Source organism: Salvelinus fontinalis, chromosome 30, assembly GCF_029448725.1.
Source record: "Salvelinus fontinalis isolate EN_2023a chromosome 30, ASM2944872v1, whole genome shotgun sequence".
NCBI lineage: Eukaryota > Metazoa > Chordata > Actinopteri > Salmoniformes > Salmonidae > Salvelinus > Salvelinus fontinalis.
Window position 1 is genome coordinate 29238072 of NC_074694.1, and position 18708 is coordinate 29256779.

The following is an 18708-nucleotide window of genomic DNA, read 5'->3' on the forward strand; positions in this document are numbered from 1 at the left end:
CGTTGTTATAGAGAATTTGGCAGTACATCCAACCGGCCTCACAACTGCAGACCATGTGTATGGCATCATACGAGCGAGTGGTTTGCTGATGTTAACGTTGTGAACAGAGTGACACATGGTGTTGGTGGGGTTATGGTATGGACAGGCATAAACTATAGACAATGAACACAATTGCATTTTAGAAATGGCAATTTGAATGCACAGAGATACCGTGACTAGATCCTGAGGCCCATTATCGTGCCATTCATCAGCCGCCATCACTTTGTCATTATGGGGTATTGTGTGTAGATTGCTGAGGGAAAAAACTATTTAATACATTTTTGAATAAGGCTGTAATGCAACAAAAGGTGGAAAAAGTCAAAGGGTCTGAATACTTTTTCAGAATGCACCATATGACACTTTCAAATGGGGGACTAGATACATAAAGTGCAGCATTCATTTCTAAACGGTAAAACATATGTATGAAAATACCCTTGAATAAAAGGTGACATTCTGTACTGTCACCTCATAAAACATTTGATCTTAAATCCAAAATGCTGGAGTATAGAGCCAAATTAAAAGTTTTTGCTTCACTGTCAAAATAAAAATGTAGGAGAGAGTAAACCCAAAACAAAGTACTGGCTACCAAGGCTAGGAAATGTGAAGAAACTGCAGACAAACTAAACTTGAAGCAATTACCCTTTATTTTTTTATTACAAAGTTTAAAACATGTAAAAATGAGCAACGTAAATGAAAAACTAGATATCTCTGGTTAGAAACCTTAAAATGGAACCCCAAAGCAAAAACTGATCAATAATCCTGCTACCAAGTACTTCTGACCAGAAAATCGACAGAAACATATATTGACATCTACGCCTCATTTTGCGAGCTGTGCCTTCAAGGCGTCTATTAGCTCCTGTTTCTTGGTCCCTGTGACCTTCACCCCAAACTGCTTACACGCGTCTTTTAGCACAGGCACCGTCAGCTTACCCAGGGTGCCTTTCTGTACGTGAGCCCTCAGCTCGTCCTCAGACATCTCCACCTTAGGCTTCTTCTCTGCTCCACCTGCGTCCTCAGCTGAACACACACAGGGCCAGGATGTTACAATATTTGTTGCAGTATATCGACAGTGAGACAGCTCCTGCTGCCAGCGACTATACTGTTCTTTACCCAATTTGCCAGACGCAAGTGTAAATCTCTCCAATGGAACACATAGCAAGTGAACAATATCTCAGAAATGTAGATTATAGATTTCTCACCTGGTTTGCGTTTGGGTGCAGTCTTGCCCTCTGGGTTGTAGTCAGCAGGGTACACCAGATCTTTGAACTCCTGAGCCAGGGAACCAAGACACTTGTCCATCATCTTCACCGTGGGCACTGAAGGAGAGGGAGGTAGTGAGAGAGAGGATAAACAAAGAATGGACAAGAAAAAGTGAGTATGAACACTGCCAAAGATTTTGTCTTCAGTATTTTTGTGTATAGGTAGCACCAAAGGCGCATACAGTGCCTTCGGAAAGTATTCAGATCCCGTTCATTTTTCCACATTTTGTAAAGTTACAGAATTAACTCTAACATTTATTGAATTGTTTTTTTCCCCTCAATGTACAAACAATAGCCCATAATGACAAAGCAAAAACAGGTTTAGAAATGTTAGCTAAATTATTTAAAAAAAATTACATTTACACAAGTATTCAGAACCTTTTACTCAGTACTTTGTTGGAGCACCTTTTGCAACGATTACAGCCTCGAGTCTTCTTGGGTATGACGCTACAAGCTTGGCACACCTGTATTTAGGGAGTTTCTCCTTTTCTTCTCTGCAGATCCTCTGAGGCTCTATTGGGTTGGATGGGGAGTGTTGCTGCATAGCTATTTTCAGGTGTCTCCAGAGATGTCCGATCCGGTTCAAGTCCGGGCTCTGGCTGGTCCACTCAAGGACATTCAGACACTTGTCACGTAGACAATCCTGCTTTGTCTTGGCCGTGTGCTTAGGGTCATTGTCCTGTTGGAAGGGGAACCTTTGCCCCAGTCTGAGGTCCTGAGTGCTCTGGAGCAGGTTTCATCAAGGATCTCTGTACTTTGCTTCATTCATCTTTCCCTCGATCCTGACTATTTTCCCAGTCCCTTCCGCTGAAGAGTGACTTCCGTCTGGCCACTCTACCATAAATGTCTGATTGGTGGAGTGCTGCATGGTTGTCCTTTTGGAAGGTTCTCCCATCTCCACAGAGGAACTCTGGAGCTTTATCAGAGTGACCATCAGGTTCTTGGCCACCTCCCTGACCAAGGCCCTTCAAATGCTCAGTTTGGCCGGGCGGCCAGCTCTAGGGAGAGTCTTGATGGTTCCAAACTTCTTCCATTTAAGAATGATGGAGGCCACTGTGTTCTTGGGGACCTTCAATGCTGCAGAAATGTTTTGGTACCCTTCCCCAGATCTGTGCCTCGACACAATCCTGTCTCGGAGCTCTACGGACAATTCCTTCGATCTCATGGCTTGGTTTTTGCTCTGACATGCACTATCAACTGTGGGACCTTATAGACAGGTATGTGCCTTTCCAAACCATGTCCAATCAATTGAATTTACCATAGGTGGACTCCAATCAAGTTGTAGAAACATCTCAAGGATGATCATTGGAAACAGCATGCACCTGAGCTCAATTTCGAGTCTCATAGCAAAGGGTGTGAATACTTATGTAAATAAGGTATTTGTTTCATCACAGCGCTTGATGGTTTTTGCGACTGCACATTTTCTGGACTGACCTTCATGTCTTAAAGTAATGATGGACTGTCCTTTCTCTTTGCTTGTTTGACCTGTTCTTGCCATAACATGGACTTGGTCTTTTGCCAAATAAGGTGATCTTCTGTATACCACCCCTACCTTGTCACAACACAACTGATTGGCTCAAACGCATAAAGGAAAGAAATTCCACAAATTAACAAGGCACATCTGTTAATTGAAATGCATTCCAGGTGACTACTTCATGAAGCTGGTTAAGAGAATTCCAAGAGTGTGCAAAGTTGTCATCAAGGCAAAGGGTGGCTGCTTTGAAGAATCTCAAATATATTTTGATTTGTTTAACACTTTTTTGTGTACTCCATGATTCCATATATGTTACTTAATAGTTGTGATGTCTTCACAATTATTCTAGAATGTAGAAAATAGTAAAAATAAAGAAAAACCCTGGAATGAGTAGGTGTGTCCAAACTTTTGACTGGTACTGTATATATAGCGAGAGATGGGCCAATGCGGTTTCTTCTTTAACAATCCGAGAGTGCCACCATCTCCTCCATACCAGTTACTGTGTTGCTACGTTGTGCTGTTTATTTCTGAGTTTTCAAAACCTATTTACATTTACATTTAAGTCATTTAGCAGACGCTCTTATCCTATGAAGATGTCCAGTGCAGATATGGAATTTGTTGACACCACAACTAAGGTGGCAAAGCTCATCGTAATTTACCAAACTTACTGGAATCTTCAGTAATTATCAGAAAATCTATGGCAATCTATCGTAACTTTGGTAATTTATACTTAAATAACTGTTATAAAATGTATTCATATACACTGAGTGTACAAAACAAAAACACCTTCCTAATATTTAGTTGCACCCCCCCTTTTGCACTCAGAACAGCTTCAATTCGTCAGAACATGGACTCTACAAGGTGTTGAAAGCGTTCCACAGGGATGCTGGCACATGTTGATTCCAATGCTTCCCACAGTTGTGTCAAGTTGGCTGGACGTCCTTTGGATGGTGGACCATTCTTGATACACACGGGAAAGTATTGAGCCTGAAAAACCCAGCAGCGTTGCAGTTCTTGACACAAACCGGTGACCCTGGTACCTACTACCATACCCCATTCAAAGGCACTTAAACATCTTGTCTTGCCCATTCACACTCTGAATGGCACACATACCCAATCCATGTCTCAAGGCTTAAAAATCCTTCTTTAACCTGTTTCCTCCCCTTCATCTACACATTGAAGTGGATTTAACAAGTGACATTAATAAGGGACACTAGCTTTCACCTAGATTCACCAAGTCAGTCCATGTCATGGAAAGAGCAGGTGTTCATAATGTTTTTTTACACTCAGTGTATAGTGTTAATTTATTATATCAGAGTCCATATTGTCCATGAGTTTCTAGTACATAGACCATGTGGTTCAAGAGAAAATAGACAAATTAATGAAAAAAGCATCTAATCAACGGTAGAGGCTTTATTTAAAATTAACTATGCAACTCTTCCAACTACACTGAACAAAAATATAAACACAATGTGTAAAAAAAGTGTTGGTCCCATGTTTCATGAGCTGAAATAAAAGATCCCATAGATTTTCCATATGCACAAAAAGTGTATTTTTCTCAAATTTGGTGTACAATTTAGTTTACATCCCTGTTAATGAGCATGTCTCCTTTGCCAAGATAATCCATCCACCTGACAGGTTTGGCATATCAAGAAGCTGATCAAACAGCGTGATCATTATACAGGTGCACCCTGTGCTGGGAACAATAAAAGGCCACTCTAAAATGTGCAGTTTTGTCACACAAGACAATTCCACAGATGTTGAGGGAGCATGCACTTGTCATCACTCATCAATCATTTCCACCAGAGCTGTTGCCAGAGAATTTAATGTTCATTTCTCTACCATAAGCCAACGTCGTTTTCGAGAATTTGGCAGTACGTCGAACTGGCCTCACATTCGCAGACCACGTGTAACCACGCTAGCCCAGGACCTCCACGTCCAGCTTCTTCACCTGCAGGATCGTCTCAGACCAGCCACCCGGACAGCTGATGAAACTGTGGGTTTGCACAAGTGAAGAATTTCTGCATAAACTGTCAGAAACAGTCTCAGGGAAGCTCATGTGCATGTTCGTTGTCCTCACCAGGGTCTTGACCTGACTACAGTTCGGTGTTGACTTCAGTGGGAAAATGCTCACCTTTGATGGCCACTGGCACGCTGGAGAAGTGTGCTCTTCACAGATTAATTCCGGTTTCAACTTCACCGGGCAGATAGCGAGTATGGTGTAGTGTGGGCGAGCGGTTTGCTGATGTCAACGTTGTGACCAGAGTGCCCCATGGTGGCGGTGGGGTTATGGTATGCAAAGGCATAAGCTACAGACAACGAATGCAATTGCATTTTATCGAAGGCAATTTGAACGCACAGAGACACCGTGACAAGATCCTGAGGCCCATTGTTGTGCCATTCCTCCGCCACCATCACCTCATGTTTCAGCATGATAATGCACGACCCCATGTCGCAAGGATCTCTATACAATTCCTGGAAGCTGAAAATGTCACAGTTCTTCCATGGCCTGCATACTCACCAGACATGTCAACCACTGAACATGTGTGGGATGCTCTGGATCGACGTCTACGACAGCGTGTTCCAGTTTCCACCAATATCTAGCAACTCCGCACAGCCATTGAAGAGGAGTGAGACAAAATTCCACAGGCCACAATCAACAGCCTGATCAACTATGTGAAGGAGATGTGTCATGCTGCATGAGGCAAATGTTTGTCACACCAGATAATGACAGGTTCTGATCCACGCCCCTACCTTTTTTAAAGGTATCTGTGACTAACAGATGCATATCTGTATCCCCAGTCATGTGAAATCCATAGATTTGGGCTAATGAATGTATTTAAATTGACTGATTTCCTTATATGAACTGTAACGCAGTAAAATCGTTGAAATTGTTGCGTTTATATTTTTGTTCAGTGTATTTACTTTTTTCACAATTGTTTTATTTATTTTAAAATCCTCTTATTCAATATATTGTACCTTTATTGTACCACATGTACCTGTAAATGTGATAAGGCAACACAGAAGGCCAGAGATTATTACAAAACCTGTGATACCTGTGATTACCGAACAAGGTCGATAGATGTCTTGTGATATATTTAAACGATTCTATTCAATCTACCACAATTCTGGTAGTTTACTAGTAAACTTAGAAAATGTCTAGTAATATACAGTTGAAGTCGGAAGTTTACATACACTCAATTAGTATTTGGTAGCATTGCCTTTAAATTGTTTAACTTGGGTCAAACTTTTCAGGTAGCCTTCCACAAGCTTCCCACAATAAATTGGATGAATTTTGGCCCATTCCTCCTGACAGAGCTGGTGTAACTGAGTCAGGTTTGTAGGCCTCCTTGCACGCACACGCTTTTTCAGTTATGCCCACACATTTTCTATAGGATTGAGGTCAGGGCTTTGTGATGGCCACTCCAATACCTTGACTTTGTTGTCCTTTAGCCATTTTGCCACAACTTTGGAAGTATGCTTGGGGTCATTGTCCATTTGGAAGACACATTTGCGACCAAGCTTTAACTTCCTGACTGATGTCTTGAGATATTGCTTCAATATATCCACATAATTTTCTTACCTCATGATGCCATCTATTTTGTGAAGTGCACCAGTCCCTCCTGCAGCAATGCACCCCCACAACATGATGCTGCCACCCCGTGCTTCACGGTTGGGATGGTGTTCTTCGGCTTGCAAGCCTCCCCCTTTTTCCTCCAAACATAACAACAGTCATTATGGCCAAACAGTTCTATTTTTGTTTCATCAGACCAGAAGACATTTCTCCAAAAAGTACAATCTTTGTCCCCATGTGCAGTTGCAAACCGTAGTCTGGCTTTTTTATGGCGGGTTTGGAGCAGTGGCTTCTTCCTTGCTGAGCAGCCTTTCAGGTTATGTCGATATAGGACTCGTTTTACTGTGGATATAGATACTTTTGTACCCATTTCCTCCAGCATCTTCACAAGGTCCATTGCTGTGGTTCTGGGATTGATTTGCACTTTTCATCTCTAGGAGACAGAACAGGTCTCCTTCCCGAGTGGTATGACGATTGCGTGGTCCCATGGAGTTTATACTTGTGTACTATTGTTTGTATAAATGAACGTGGTACCTTTTTAAAATTGCTCCCAAGGATGAACCAGACTTGTGGAGGTCTACAATCTTTTCTGAGGTCTTGGCTGAATTCTTTTGATTTTCCCATGATGTCAAGCAAAGAGGCACTGAGTTTGAAGGTAGGCCTTGAAATACATCCACAGGTACACCTCCAATTGACTCAAATGATGTCAATTAGCCTATCAGAAGCTTCTAAAGCACAGTCAACTTAGTGTATGTAAACTTCCGACTCACTGGAATTGTGATACAGTGAAATAATCTGTCTGTAAACCATTGTTGGAAAAGGTACTTGTGTCATGCACAAAGCAGATGTCCTAACCGACTTGCCAAACCTATAGTTTGTTAACAAGAAATTTGTGGAGTGGTTGAAAAACGAGTTTTAATGAATCCAACCTAAGTGTATGTAAACTTCCGACTTCAACTGTACGTACACTCCCTTTACAACCCTAACACTGTACAGACTTGGATACACATCATCCCATATGAATAACAAAAACGTCTTAAGTTTGCTGCTGTTTTGCTTGTTTACAGCAGGTCATTTTATAGGGAATTGTAATAGGCGCTCTCGTAGTTACATCACCAACACTTCGAGAATAAAGGTACTAACATGGCAGCTGTTCTAAAACCTGGCCGAACACTCTATATATGGCTCTGGGTAGAAGTAGCAAGCATGTGGTGTGTGATTGTGTGTGTCTTACTGGTGTGGTCCTCTATGGGCTCCGGGACCATGAGATCTAGTGCCAAGGCTTCCAGGTTCCTGTAGTGCTGCTGTAGGACTGGGTTCTCAAAGGCACCACTCCTGCAGCACAGGAAGAGCAATACAGTGCATTCGGAAAGTATTCAGACCCCTTCCCTTTTTCCACATTTTGTTACATTACAGCCTTATCTAAAATGGTTTAACTCCCCCCCCCCCCCCCCTATCAATATACATAATGACAACGTAAAAACAGGTTTTTATAAATGTATGCAAGTTAAAAAAAAAAAAATAGAAATACAGTTGGGACATAAGTATTCAGACCCTTTGCTATGAGATTTGAAATTGAGTTCAGGTGCATCCTGTTCCCATTGATCATCCTTGAGATGTTTTAAAAAAAATACTTATATTTTAGGGGTAGATCAGCTTTAATATTGCAGATAATATATACAGACCAGTACAACGTTTGTACACACCTACTCATTCAAGGGTTTTTCTTTATTTTACAATTTTCTACATTGTAGAATAATAGTGAAGACAAAACTATGAAATAACACATATGGAATCATGTCGTAACCAAAAGAAGTTAAACAAATCAAAACATATTTTATTTGAGATTCTTCAAAGTAGCCACCCTTTACACATTCTTGGCATTCTCTCAACCAGCTTCACCTGTAATGCTTTTCCAACAGTCTTGAAGGAGTTCCCACATATGCTGCTTGTTGGCTGCTTTTTCCTTCACTCTGCGGTTCAACTCATCCCAAACCATCTCAAATTGGGTTGAGGTCAGATGATTGTGGAGGCCAGGTCATCTGATGCAGCACTCCACCACGCTCCTTCTTGGTCAAATAGCCCTTACATAGCTTGGAGGAGTGTTGGGTCATTGTCCTGTTAAAAAACAAATGATAGTCCCACTAAGTATAAACCAGATGGGAGGCGTATCGCTGCAGAATGCTGTGGTAGCCATGCTGGTTAAGCAAAGTACCCCCACACCATCAAACCTGCTCCTTCATGCTTCACGGTGGGAACCACACATGCGGTAATCATCCGTTCACCTACTCTGCTTCTCACAAAGACATGGTGGTTTGGACTCAGATTTCTGAGTTAAATTTGTACTCAGATTTCCACCGGTCTAAAGTCCATTGCTCGTTTTTCTTGGCCCAAGCAAATATCTTCTTATATTTGGCGGTCCTCATGAGAGCCAGTTTCATGGTTTTTACGACTGCACTTGAAGAAACTTTCAAAGTCCTTGAAATTGTTCATGTCTTCAAGTAATGACGGACTGTCGTTTCTCTTTGCTTATTTGAGCTATTCTTGCCATAATATGGACTTGGTCTTTTACCAAATAGGGCTATCTTCTGTATACCACCCCTACCTTGTCACAACACAACTGGTTGGCTCAAACGCATTAATAAGGAAAGAAATTCCGTAAATTAACTTTTAACAAGGTACACCTGTTAATTGAAATGCATTCCAGGTGACTACCTCCATGAAGCTGGTTGAGAGAATGCCAAGAGTGTGCAAAGCTGTCATCAAGGCAAAGGGTGGCTATTTCGAAGAATCTCAAATATATTTGTTTAAAAAAAAATGTGGTTACTACATGATTCTATGCGTGTTATTTCATAGTTTGTCTTCACAACTATTCTACAATGTAGAAAATAGTAAAAATAAAGTAAAATCCTAGAATGAGTAGGTGTGTCCAAACTTTTGACTGGTACTTTGTATCCCATATCTGCACAAAACAGAAAGCTCTCTCACAACCCCTGCTCACAAACACACATGGGCTCTGGGATTAGCAACCATTATCCTTTTTCACCCACTTAACTCCACACACACCCCACCTTCTATCACAATACATCCTCACATACTGTGTCTTCTATGTCCTCTGTTTGCTGTGTTTTATCTCTAAGATGTTGATTGAGTACTTTTGTGTTCCAGTTCCTTATATTTGAAGATGTATTATTTCGCTAATTATCCTTTCTTCTAATGCTGACTTATCAATTCATGAAATACTACAAACGCAAGGTCTAATAGTAATTATTTTCCAACATTTAGAATGGTGTAGTAGTAGTTTATTTCTTTAACAATTGTTGCATTTTATTGCTTTTCTATATATTTTTTATTACAATCCCTACCATGGCTAGTATTGGGTGTTGCATTATTTGACTCCTATGGGAACTTTGTAATATTTAGAATAGGCTTTGTGTCTCGGAACATTTGGTTATCAATATGCAGTTTATCGGCTACAAGAGCTACACGTTTCCTTTTCAATCTATTCTCCTCGAAGATTGGGTACAGAACTTTGGGCCGTTCTGATTTTTCCTTCGGGAACTGATTCATGCCTATTTTCGTGCCAGCAAGTCTTTTATCCAGGCCTTTAACCTTTATTTTATCTTTAAAGAAACCAAATTTAGGCCTCCCGGGTGGCGCAGTGGTCTAAGGCACTGCATCGCAGTGCTAGCTGTGCCATCGGAGATTCTGGGTTTGAGTCCAGGCTCTGTCGCAGCTGGCTGCAACCGGCAGGCCCATGGGGCGCGCACAATTGGCCCAGCGTCGTCCGGGTTAGGGAGGGTTTGGCCGGCAGGGATATCCTTGTCTCATCGCGCACTAGCGACTCCTGTGGCGGGCCGGGCGCAGTGCACGCTGACCAGGTCGCCAGGTGTACGGTGTTTCCTCCGACACATTGGTGCGGCTGGCTTCCGGGTTGGATGGGCATTGTGTCAAGAAGCAGTGCGGCTTGGTTGGGTTGTGTTTCGGAGGACGCATGGCTCTCGACCTTCGCTTCTCTCGAGTCCGTACGGGAGTTGCAGCGATGAGACAAGACTGTAACTACTACCAATTGGATACCACAAAATTGGGGAGAAAAAGGGGTAAAAAATAAATGAAAAGATAAATAAAAATTTGGCAAAGATTGGGCACTCATATCTCTGTGCGAAACGGTGTACACATTCAAGTTGGATTCTGTCGACAGCTTCGTGTGGGATCTGAAGCGCTGTAAGGAGGAACTCCCTCACCACACCCTCAGGAACTTCTTTCTCTTGGATACCAGTAAGTACCAGATTCTCTCTCGTGGATCTAGTCTCTATGTCAAGTAAGGCTTCTCTCAGAAAGATCTCCCTTTTAGCTTGTATGTATCTTTCTCCATTGTCGCAGTTTTTTTCGTCACTCATCTCGAGGATGGCCTTCAACTCCTATCTTTACTGACTAATTCAAGTATGCCCAGTTTGTCTTTTATCGATTTTAACAGATCGGTTTCCACCCTTACCATTCCCGGTGGTGAAAACCTTAAGTCGTCGAGTCGCCGCATTTTCTTTTAGAGATTGGTTCTTCTTGTTTACTCTCCGTCATGTTTGGATGTTGCTTGTCTTCGTAATATTTTTCGATACATTTTTCTAGCCTTATGATGTGTTTTGTGTTATCCAGATTGAAGGTTATTACCCACCAGTATGTGAAGTGCTAATATTTGGTTTAACTTTCAGATATTGAATATACGTTTTTATCTTGAGGTGATCTGCACTGCTGTGTTCAGTTCGCAATCTTAAATGTTTTTGATCATCCTTGAGATGTTTCTACAACTTGATTGGAGTCCACCTGTGCTGCTAAATTAATTTGATTGGACAGGCACATACCTGTCTATACAAGGTTCCACAGTTGACAGTGCATGTCAGAGCAAAAACCAAACCATGAGGTCGAAGTTATTGTCCGTAGAGCTCTAAGACAGGATTGTGTTGAGGCACAGGTCTGGGGAAGGGTACCAAAAAACGTCTGCAGCATTGAAGGTTCCCAAGAACACAGTGACCTCCATCATTCTTAGATGGAAGAAGTTTGGAACCACCAAGACTCTTCCTAGAGATGGCCGCCCTGCCAAACTGAGCAATCAGGGGAGAAGAGGTGGTCAGGGAGGTGACCAAGAACCTGATGGTCACTCTGACAGAGCTCCAGAGTTCGTCTGTGGAGATGGGAGAATCTTCCAGAAGGTCAACCACCTCTGCAGCACTCCACCAATCAGGCCTTTATGGTAGAGTGGCCAGACGGAAGCCACTCCTCAGTAAAAGGCACATGACAGCCCGCTTGGAGTTTGCCAAAAGGCACCGAAAGGAATCTCAGACCATGAGAAACAAGATTCTCTGGTCTGATGAAACCAAGATTGAACTCTTTGGCCTGAATGCTAAGCGTCACATCTGGAGGACACCTGGCACCATACCTACGGTGAAGATTGGTGGTGGCAGCATCATGCTGTGGGGATGTTCTTCAGCGGCAGGGACAGGGAGACTAGTCAGGATCACGGGAAAGATAAACGGAGCTAAGTAGAGAGAGATCCTTAATGAAGTCCTGAGCGCTCTGGAGCAGGTTCTCGGAAGGTGAACCTTCGCCACAGTCTAACAGAACAACAGCCAAGACAATGCAGGAGTGGCTTCGGGACAAGTCTCTGAATGCCCTTGAGTGGCCCAGCCAGAGCCCGGACTTGAACGTGATCGAACATATCTGGAGAGACCTGAAAATAGATGTGCAGCGACACTCAACATCCAACCTGACAGAGCTTGAGAGGATCTGCAGAGAAGAATGGGAGAAACTCCCCAAATACAGTTGTGCCAAGATTGTAGCGTCATACCCAAGAAGACTCGAGGCTGTAATCACTGCCAAAGGTGCTAAAACAAAGTACTGAGTAGAGGGTCAGAATACTTGTTAATAACCATACATTTGCAAACGTTTCAAAAAACCTGTTTTCCCAGTATTGTGTGTAGATATTTTTTTATATATATTTTTTTGATTTTTTAAATCTTATCCCCCTTTTCTCCCCAATTTTCGTGGTATCCAATCACTAGTAATTACCATCTTGTTTCATCGCCACAACTCCCGTACGGGCTCGGGAGAGACGAAGGTCGAAAGCCATGCGTCCTCCGAGGCACAACCCAACCAAGCCGCACTGCTTCTTTAACACAGCGCGCCTCCAACCCGGAAGCCAGCCGCACCAATGTGTCGGAGGAAACACCGTGCACCTGGCCCCCTTGGTTAGCGCGCACTGCGCCCAGCCCGCCACAGGAGTCGCTGGAGCGCGATGAGACAAGGAAATCCCTACCGGCCAAACCCTCCCTAACCCGGACGACGCTAGCCCAATTGTGCGTCGCCCCACGGACCTCCCGGTCGCGGCCGGCTGCGACAGAGCCTGGGGGCGAACCCAGAGACTCTGGTGGCGCAGTTAGCACTGCGATGCAGTGCCCTAGACCACTGCGCCACACGGGTGACCCGTATTGTGTGTAGATTGATGAGAATAAAATTTATTAAATAGTTTAAGGCTGTAAGGTAACAAAATGTGGGAAAAGTCAAGGGGTCTGAATACTTTCTGAATGCACTGTACACAGACAACACAGGAGTAAGTGGGAATTTCAACTCATTCATGTCATATGACATGAATGACACTTGTTTTATGCTTTTACTTTTTTCAAAATGCAAATCCTGGTATGGAAACAATCTGTGCAGACAGCTGTGATGTTTTTATTATTCACTGTAATGAAAAGGCCGTACCTGTATTTGAAGCGTAACTTGTGTACTATCTCCTTCATCTTTTCCACCTGGGCGTCGGAGGCGGTGGGGAGCTGAGGAGCGTCCAGGTTACGGATGTCATCCGCGTAGGGCAGGAAGATGCCATGGAAGCCTGAGAATACACATCACTATAATAAGTCTGAAAGTTTAAAATTATATTAATTGTGCAAAATCCTTTGGGGTTGGGCAAAAGACCCCGGCTGCAGTGGGACCCAATGACTGTACCTGGAGCCTCAATCTGGACCTGGCCCTCATCCAGCTCCTCTCTCTGGGGCACCAGGGCTAAGAAGCGTGGGGGAGAGTTACGGATCCGTGTGTATTTACACAGAGCAAACACGTTCCTCTCACTACACCTGCACAGCAACGCTGTAAACACACAGGCACTCCCTGGGATGGAGAAACATGACAGAGTGAGAAAGGGGTTAAAGTTGGAACTCAAAAGATAATGGAACTCAGAGGGCAAACATGGGTGACGATCCCCAGATAACATTTTGACGGGCAGTTATGTATTAAATTGTCACCGTCTCTCTTCCCATCACAGTGACAGGTTCTGTGTTTAGGGACGGACGCACACAAACACACCTGTGACCGCCTCCTCCTCTGGGTAGATGAAGAGAGCAGATCTGAGGTGGTGGTGCAGTTTGAGACGCTCCATGGGTTTGAACCCAATCAGCTCCAGACCCGGGTCAGAAAACTTCTTTATCACATCCACCTCATCTTTCTCCATCACTATCTGCCTGCCTGCATACACCTACACAGACAAACACTAGACTGAAATGACCCTAACAGCATGAGAAGTATGAATTTATACTTTCTTTGAAACCCTTTCGATAATTGCTATACTTTGCGATTCCAAAAAGTTACCTGAGCCCTCTTGGTGTCACTGGGGAGCAGCAGGCTGCCTGTCTGTGTGTGGTAGAGGCGTGTCTTGGTGTGGACGGGCTCGTTGTTGTCTCTGTAGAGCTTGTCGGCATTAGGCTTCTTGGTCTGTCGGACCGTGATGTACACACCCACCGCCACGTTCATCCCTTCCCCCAGACACAGATTCAACCTGAGACTCAGAGGAGGAGAGAGGACTCATCAGCAACCATATGGTCCTGCGTGTGACCGCTAGGGGACGATGCAGTTCAATCGACAGCAGAACTGGCTACCAGATGGCGCTCGCTTTACTGCTGTCCTCCAATCACTCAGCAACTATGGTAGTTAATTACGTTTTTTGCCGTGTGCCTCTCCTCCATGTTCTCCGAGGTCAGTACATGGGACTTCATGTGCCACTTCTCATCAATGTGATGGCTCGTTGAAATGATGTATGACAGCGTGTTCATAGAAGTCCAACAATCTGTTAACGCCACGTATGGTGTTTGAGAACTCGAGCTCTGTACTTGCAGAGGAATCATTGTACAATTTCTCCATCCGGGCCATCAATGGTTTTTCGACATGACATCTTGTAGACTGGTCCTAGAAATACCATCAGGGCACTGAAGCCGACATCCTCTACCATTGACAATGGCTGGATATCAACTGCAATAATTTCTGTAATCAGCGCTGTGAGTTTCTCACGCAGTCCCTTATCGCACTTCTTTCACGTGAAGAGCATATCTAATGTCTGTTGTTGGATGTCTGCGCTGCTGCCAACAATGGTTAGGGAGGAACCGTGAGGCCCATTCAGATGGCTAAGCATTGAACCTGTACTGCTACTGTAGCGCAATTCCACCTCACACAGTTCGCATTTCACCACCTTCTCATTTAACTTTTCAAAGTATTGCCATACAGGACTTCGCTGCTGTCGCTTCCGTCTCACTCTGACATTTTTCCAACTTAACGACAATGGCGTGCGGAGCGCTTTATATCCATGGAAAATCATTTGAAAGACACTTCTCCCCCCTAGAAATGTTAAAGCATTGTTGTATTAGGTATTTGTTTCATTTTTATTTTTCCCTTTATGATCGGGAGCTGTTAGTGGTAGTTTTGTGACAACTGCACTGCAAATGTAATTTTGTGAGATTTTTTCCCTACAGTGTTTTTCGGTTAGAGATTTTTATTTTAACGATCCCAATTTCAGTTAAACGTTCACACCCTTAGTAGAGAGAAATGTTAAACGTTTGAAAAATGTAAACATGTCCTATAAGATCAGTGCCCCGCCTATACAATGGTGGGGGAAACAGTGCTAGCCTGTGCTTGTCACCTTGCCATGGATCTCTTCTTCATCTCCTTGGCTCGAACCCTCTTCCGGAGGTCCTCCAGTTTCCCACAAGGCTCCATCTGCAGGCCCAGCTCAGCCTCATCCTCGGGGGGGCTCACCACATCGCAGAAGAAAAGCGAGACGTCAAACCCACCTGGCTTCATCAGATGCATCAGGTCTATCACCACACCTGTGAGTGAGTGAGAGAGTGAGAAAATGTATCATACACTTCTACTGATAAACTATACATTTGCAGGACCAAGATGTATTTCAGGCCACTTTTCAAAACCCTCCACCTACAACCCAGTTACATCAAGGATGCCAAATGCCATAGAGGTACAACTATGAGTGTTCTATCTTTGAGAACTGCCCGTCCCCTTTCTCCAGACCCACCAGTCTCTTTAAGGTCACCGGCCTTGGTGCGGGCTAGGCGGTCACGCTCGCTGTCGCCCCTGTGTGGCGTGTCTCGGCAGGTAAAGATCATGAGGCGCTTGTGGGAGAGCCGCAACTTGACGTCGCTGTAGAGGTTGGAGCAGCACCACAGGGCCTCACCCAGGTTGGTCTTCCCACTGCCCATGGTCTCATCTGCCACCTGGGCACCGTTCTCCCCACGCAGCCCGTCCACATCCTTCACCCGACGGGCACCTGAGGGAGGGAGGGAGATGGATGAAAGAATACGGAACAGGACAGAAGACAAGAGGGATGAGAGTGATGGGTGGAGGAGATAAGGTGGATAGACAGAGAGATAGGTAAGGAAGAAGAGTAAAGACAAGCATATTGGAAATGGAGATACACAGAGAGCATAATAACAAAAGTTAATTTGGCTTCCAGAAGACTCCAAAACCCTTTCAGAACATACACAGAAACTGCCAGCCAGGGAGACATACCAGGTGAGTCCAGGTCATGGTAAACATAGACATGCTTGAAAGTGTTCCTGGGGTTCTTGCTCTGTTCCGTCCCATAGAACACTAGAGCCACCAGGTCCTTGTCACTGCTGATGATCTTACTGGTATACACGCTGTGGACACACTGGGGAGGGAGAGTAACAAGATACAATACATTACAACACTGTCAGAGGGCTAAGCAGGACAACAGAGAGATAAAGAGAGGGTGAGTGGGAAAGAGCCATGGGTCATGTCACTTTTCATGATTCTGAGAGTTCAGTAATATTGATCCTGTCTGAGATAGTGAGAGAAAGAGAGTGGCGGGGAAGGTGGTGAAGAAAAGACAGGAAACTGTAAGGGAAAGCAGAGAGTTCGAGACAGCTCAAGAGAAACAGATCTACCTGCATGGTCAAGTCAAATGGTGAGGGCTCTCCATCCTCCCCACTGATGAACATCTCCTTGGAAGCATCCACCAGAAACACCAGGCTGTCACGCCCTGTGCTCTTATAGTCCACTGGGGAGAGGGATTGCAATTACATCACAACATATACTAAACTCCATACAATTCAGTATTAATCCATTCAATCGCCATCAATGTTTGTACTACCTTCAAACTCATCCCCTTCTTCCCCGTCCACATCTTCATCCTCATTCTGGTAGTAGGCGTTCCACTCTGCCATGGTCCCCAACTAGGCTACACATGTACTGGAAGGCTCTGGTGGAGCCCTGAAAATGACATGACACGACACACAGGGAGAGGTCATTAAAAGTTTGTGAATTTTTTTTCCCAAAATTGTGGTTGTTATAAAACTCTGATTAGTTACCTAATAGCATATATATTGTTTGAAGACGGATTTGTTTTGGAAGGAAAGGCATGATGACTTCGGCCAATCAATGCTCAACTTCTTCCTGGCGGGTACGTGTATTTTGGCTAGCTAGTTTAGCAGACATTTATCGCCATAAAATAACAATACATTTTCCTTTAACATTTGCAGCAAAAATAAAGCATACCTTGCGACCGAGTGTGTGGTGTTACGAATGTGTTTCGGAGTAGAATAGCTAACGGCACGCTTTGTCTTGATGCAGGTGTTGATATCATACCATATCTGCGTGCTCTGTTGTCACTTGAACGTGCAGTACTTTTTCTATGTTGAAAAATATGTTGGTGTGTTCATGTAAAGCTAAAATTGCATAGCGCCACCTACTGTGTGATTGAAGTGGAGACGCATTGATTGCGCATTTATGAAACATACTGTATTGTCTAAATAATTGTCATATCAATTGTAAAGCTCACTTGAATAAACACAAGATTTCTCAATTTTATGGATTTTTGCTCGTGTGACTCATTTAATAATATTTTATCAGCTGATAATGTACAGTAGGTCCCAGTCCCACTATATCCATTAATTGTCTGGTTTCTAAACTGTATGTTTAAATTTGTATAGGCCATAGAAATATAATGAACTGAACAGGGCTTGGAACCTCTAACCCTGGCAATTTGACTGGTAAACTCATGTGTACACTCGCAATGGCTCCTGGTACTGTGATACAATAATTTACATGGTAATGTAGAATGTTCATTCATATGATGCTAACTGATGTGACTCATGCAATGGAATGTACTTTGCGTAATGTCAGTTGTCAGAATTTTGGATTTTCCTAAATCATTACAATAAGATTTCTTCAGTGATTACAATTAGACTAGAATTGTTTTTTTGTTTGTTTCAGTATTTTCTCGTTAATACCTGCGTTCTGTTTTGTATGATGTAAGAATGTAAATTGTTGATCTGTATTTTGAATTTAAAAAATATGTATATATATTTTTTAAATTAAAAAATGGCAGTTGATTCAACAAATCACAGCACAGATGGGTACACGTCTTGCATTTACTTCCTGCTTTGCTGTTTATGGGTACGCTCGTAATCGCCGCTTGTCCACCCGTTATGCCATCATTGACTTGAGTGGGGACCACCGTTTTATTCAGTATATATATTTTTTTTATTAACAACAAATCAATAAAGAAAGTACATAAGGGAACACAAGTATACAGTGGGGCAAAAAAGTATTTAGTCAGCCACCAATTGTGCAAGTTCTCCCACTTAAAAAGATGAGAGAGGCCTGTAATTTTCATCATAGGTACACTTCAACTATGACAGACAAAATGAGAAAAGAAAATCCAGAAAATCACATTGTAGGATTTTTAATGAATTTATTTGCAAATTATGGTGGAAAATAGGTATTTGGTCAATAACAAAAGTTTATCTCAATACTTTGTTATATACCCTTTGTTGGCAATGACAGAGGTCAAACGTTTTCTGTAAGTCTTCACAAGGTTTTCACACACTGTTGCTGCTATTTTGGCCCATTCCTCCATGCAGATCTCCTCTAGAGCAGTGATGTTTTGGGGCTGTTGCTGGGCAACACAGACTTTCAACTCCCTCCAAAGATTTTCTATGGGGTTGAGATCTGGAGACTGGCTAGGCCACTCCAGGACCTTAAAATGCTTCTTACGAAGCCACTCC

The 18708-nt window shown here is 43.3% G+C and overlaps 1 protein-coding gene across 4 annotated transcripts; it reads right to left on the bottom strand.

The window, feature by feature from the left end:
- Positions 1–665: 665 nt before the first annotated feature.
- On the bottom strand, positions 666–17341 carry LOC129828983 (X-ray repair cross-complementing protein 5-like). Of its 4 annotated transcripts, none has more exons than XM_055890346.1 (13): positions 17198–17341; positions 16794–16901; positions 16588–16700; positions 16190–16331; positions 15696–15947; positions 15306–15492; positions 13985–14171; positions 13703–13871; positions 13346–13507; positions 13103–13232; positions 7581–7681; positions 1239–1355; positions 666–1056 (listed from the first exon to the last, which is right to left on the bottom strand). In XM_055890346.1, exons 2-13 carry the CDS (start codon positions 16864–16866, stop codon positions 857–859), a joined length of 1833 nt encoding a protein of 610 aa, XP_055746321.1. In that variant the 5' UTR covers positions 16867–16901; positions 17198–17341; the 3' UTR covers positions 666–856. The 4 variants fall into 4 exon arrangements, with proteins under 4 accessions (XP_055746321.1, XP_055746322.1, XP_055746319.1 ...); XM_055890347.1 differs by having other exon boundaries at positions 13346–13402; positions 16794–16912; XM_055890344.1 differs by having other exon boundaries at positions 16794–16912.
- Positions 17342–18708: the final 1367 nt, after the last annotated feature.

Bases quoted from the DNA above. Each gene is read 5' to 3' on its own strand.
- LOC129828983 (XM_055890346.1), bottom strand. From the start codon at position 16,866: ATGGCAGAGTGGAACGCCTACTACCAGAATGAGGATGAAGATGTGGAC. The intron at 16,332-16,587 runs GTAGATCTGTTT...CTCCCTCCCCAG, and splicing joins CATTTGACTTGACCATGCAG to TGTGTCCACAGCGTGTATAC. The intron at 14,172-15,305 runs GTGACAAGCACA...TCTGAGTCTCAG, and splicing joins AAGAAGAGATCCATGGCAAG to GTTGAATCTGTGTCTGGGGG.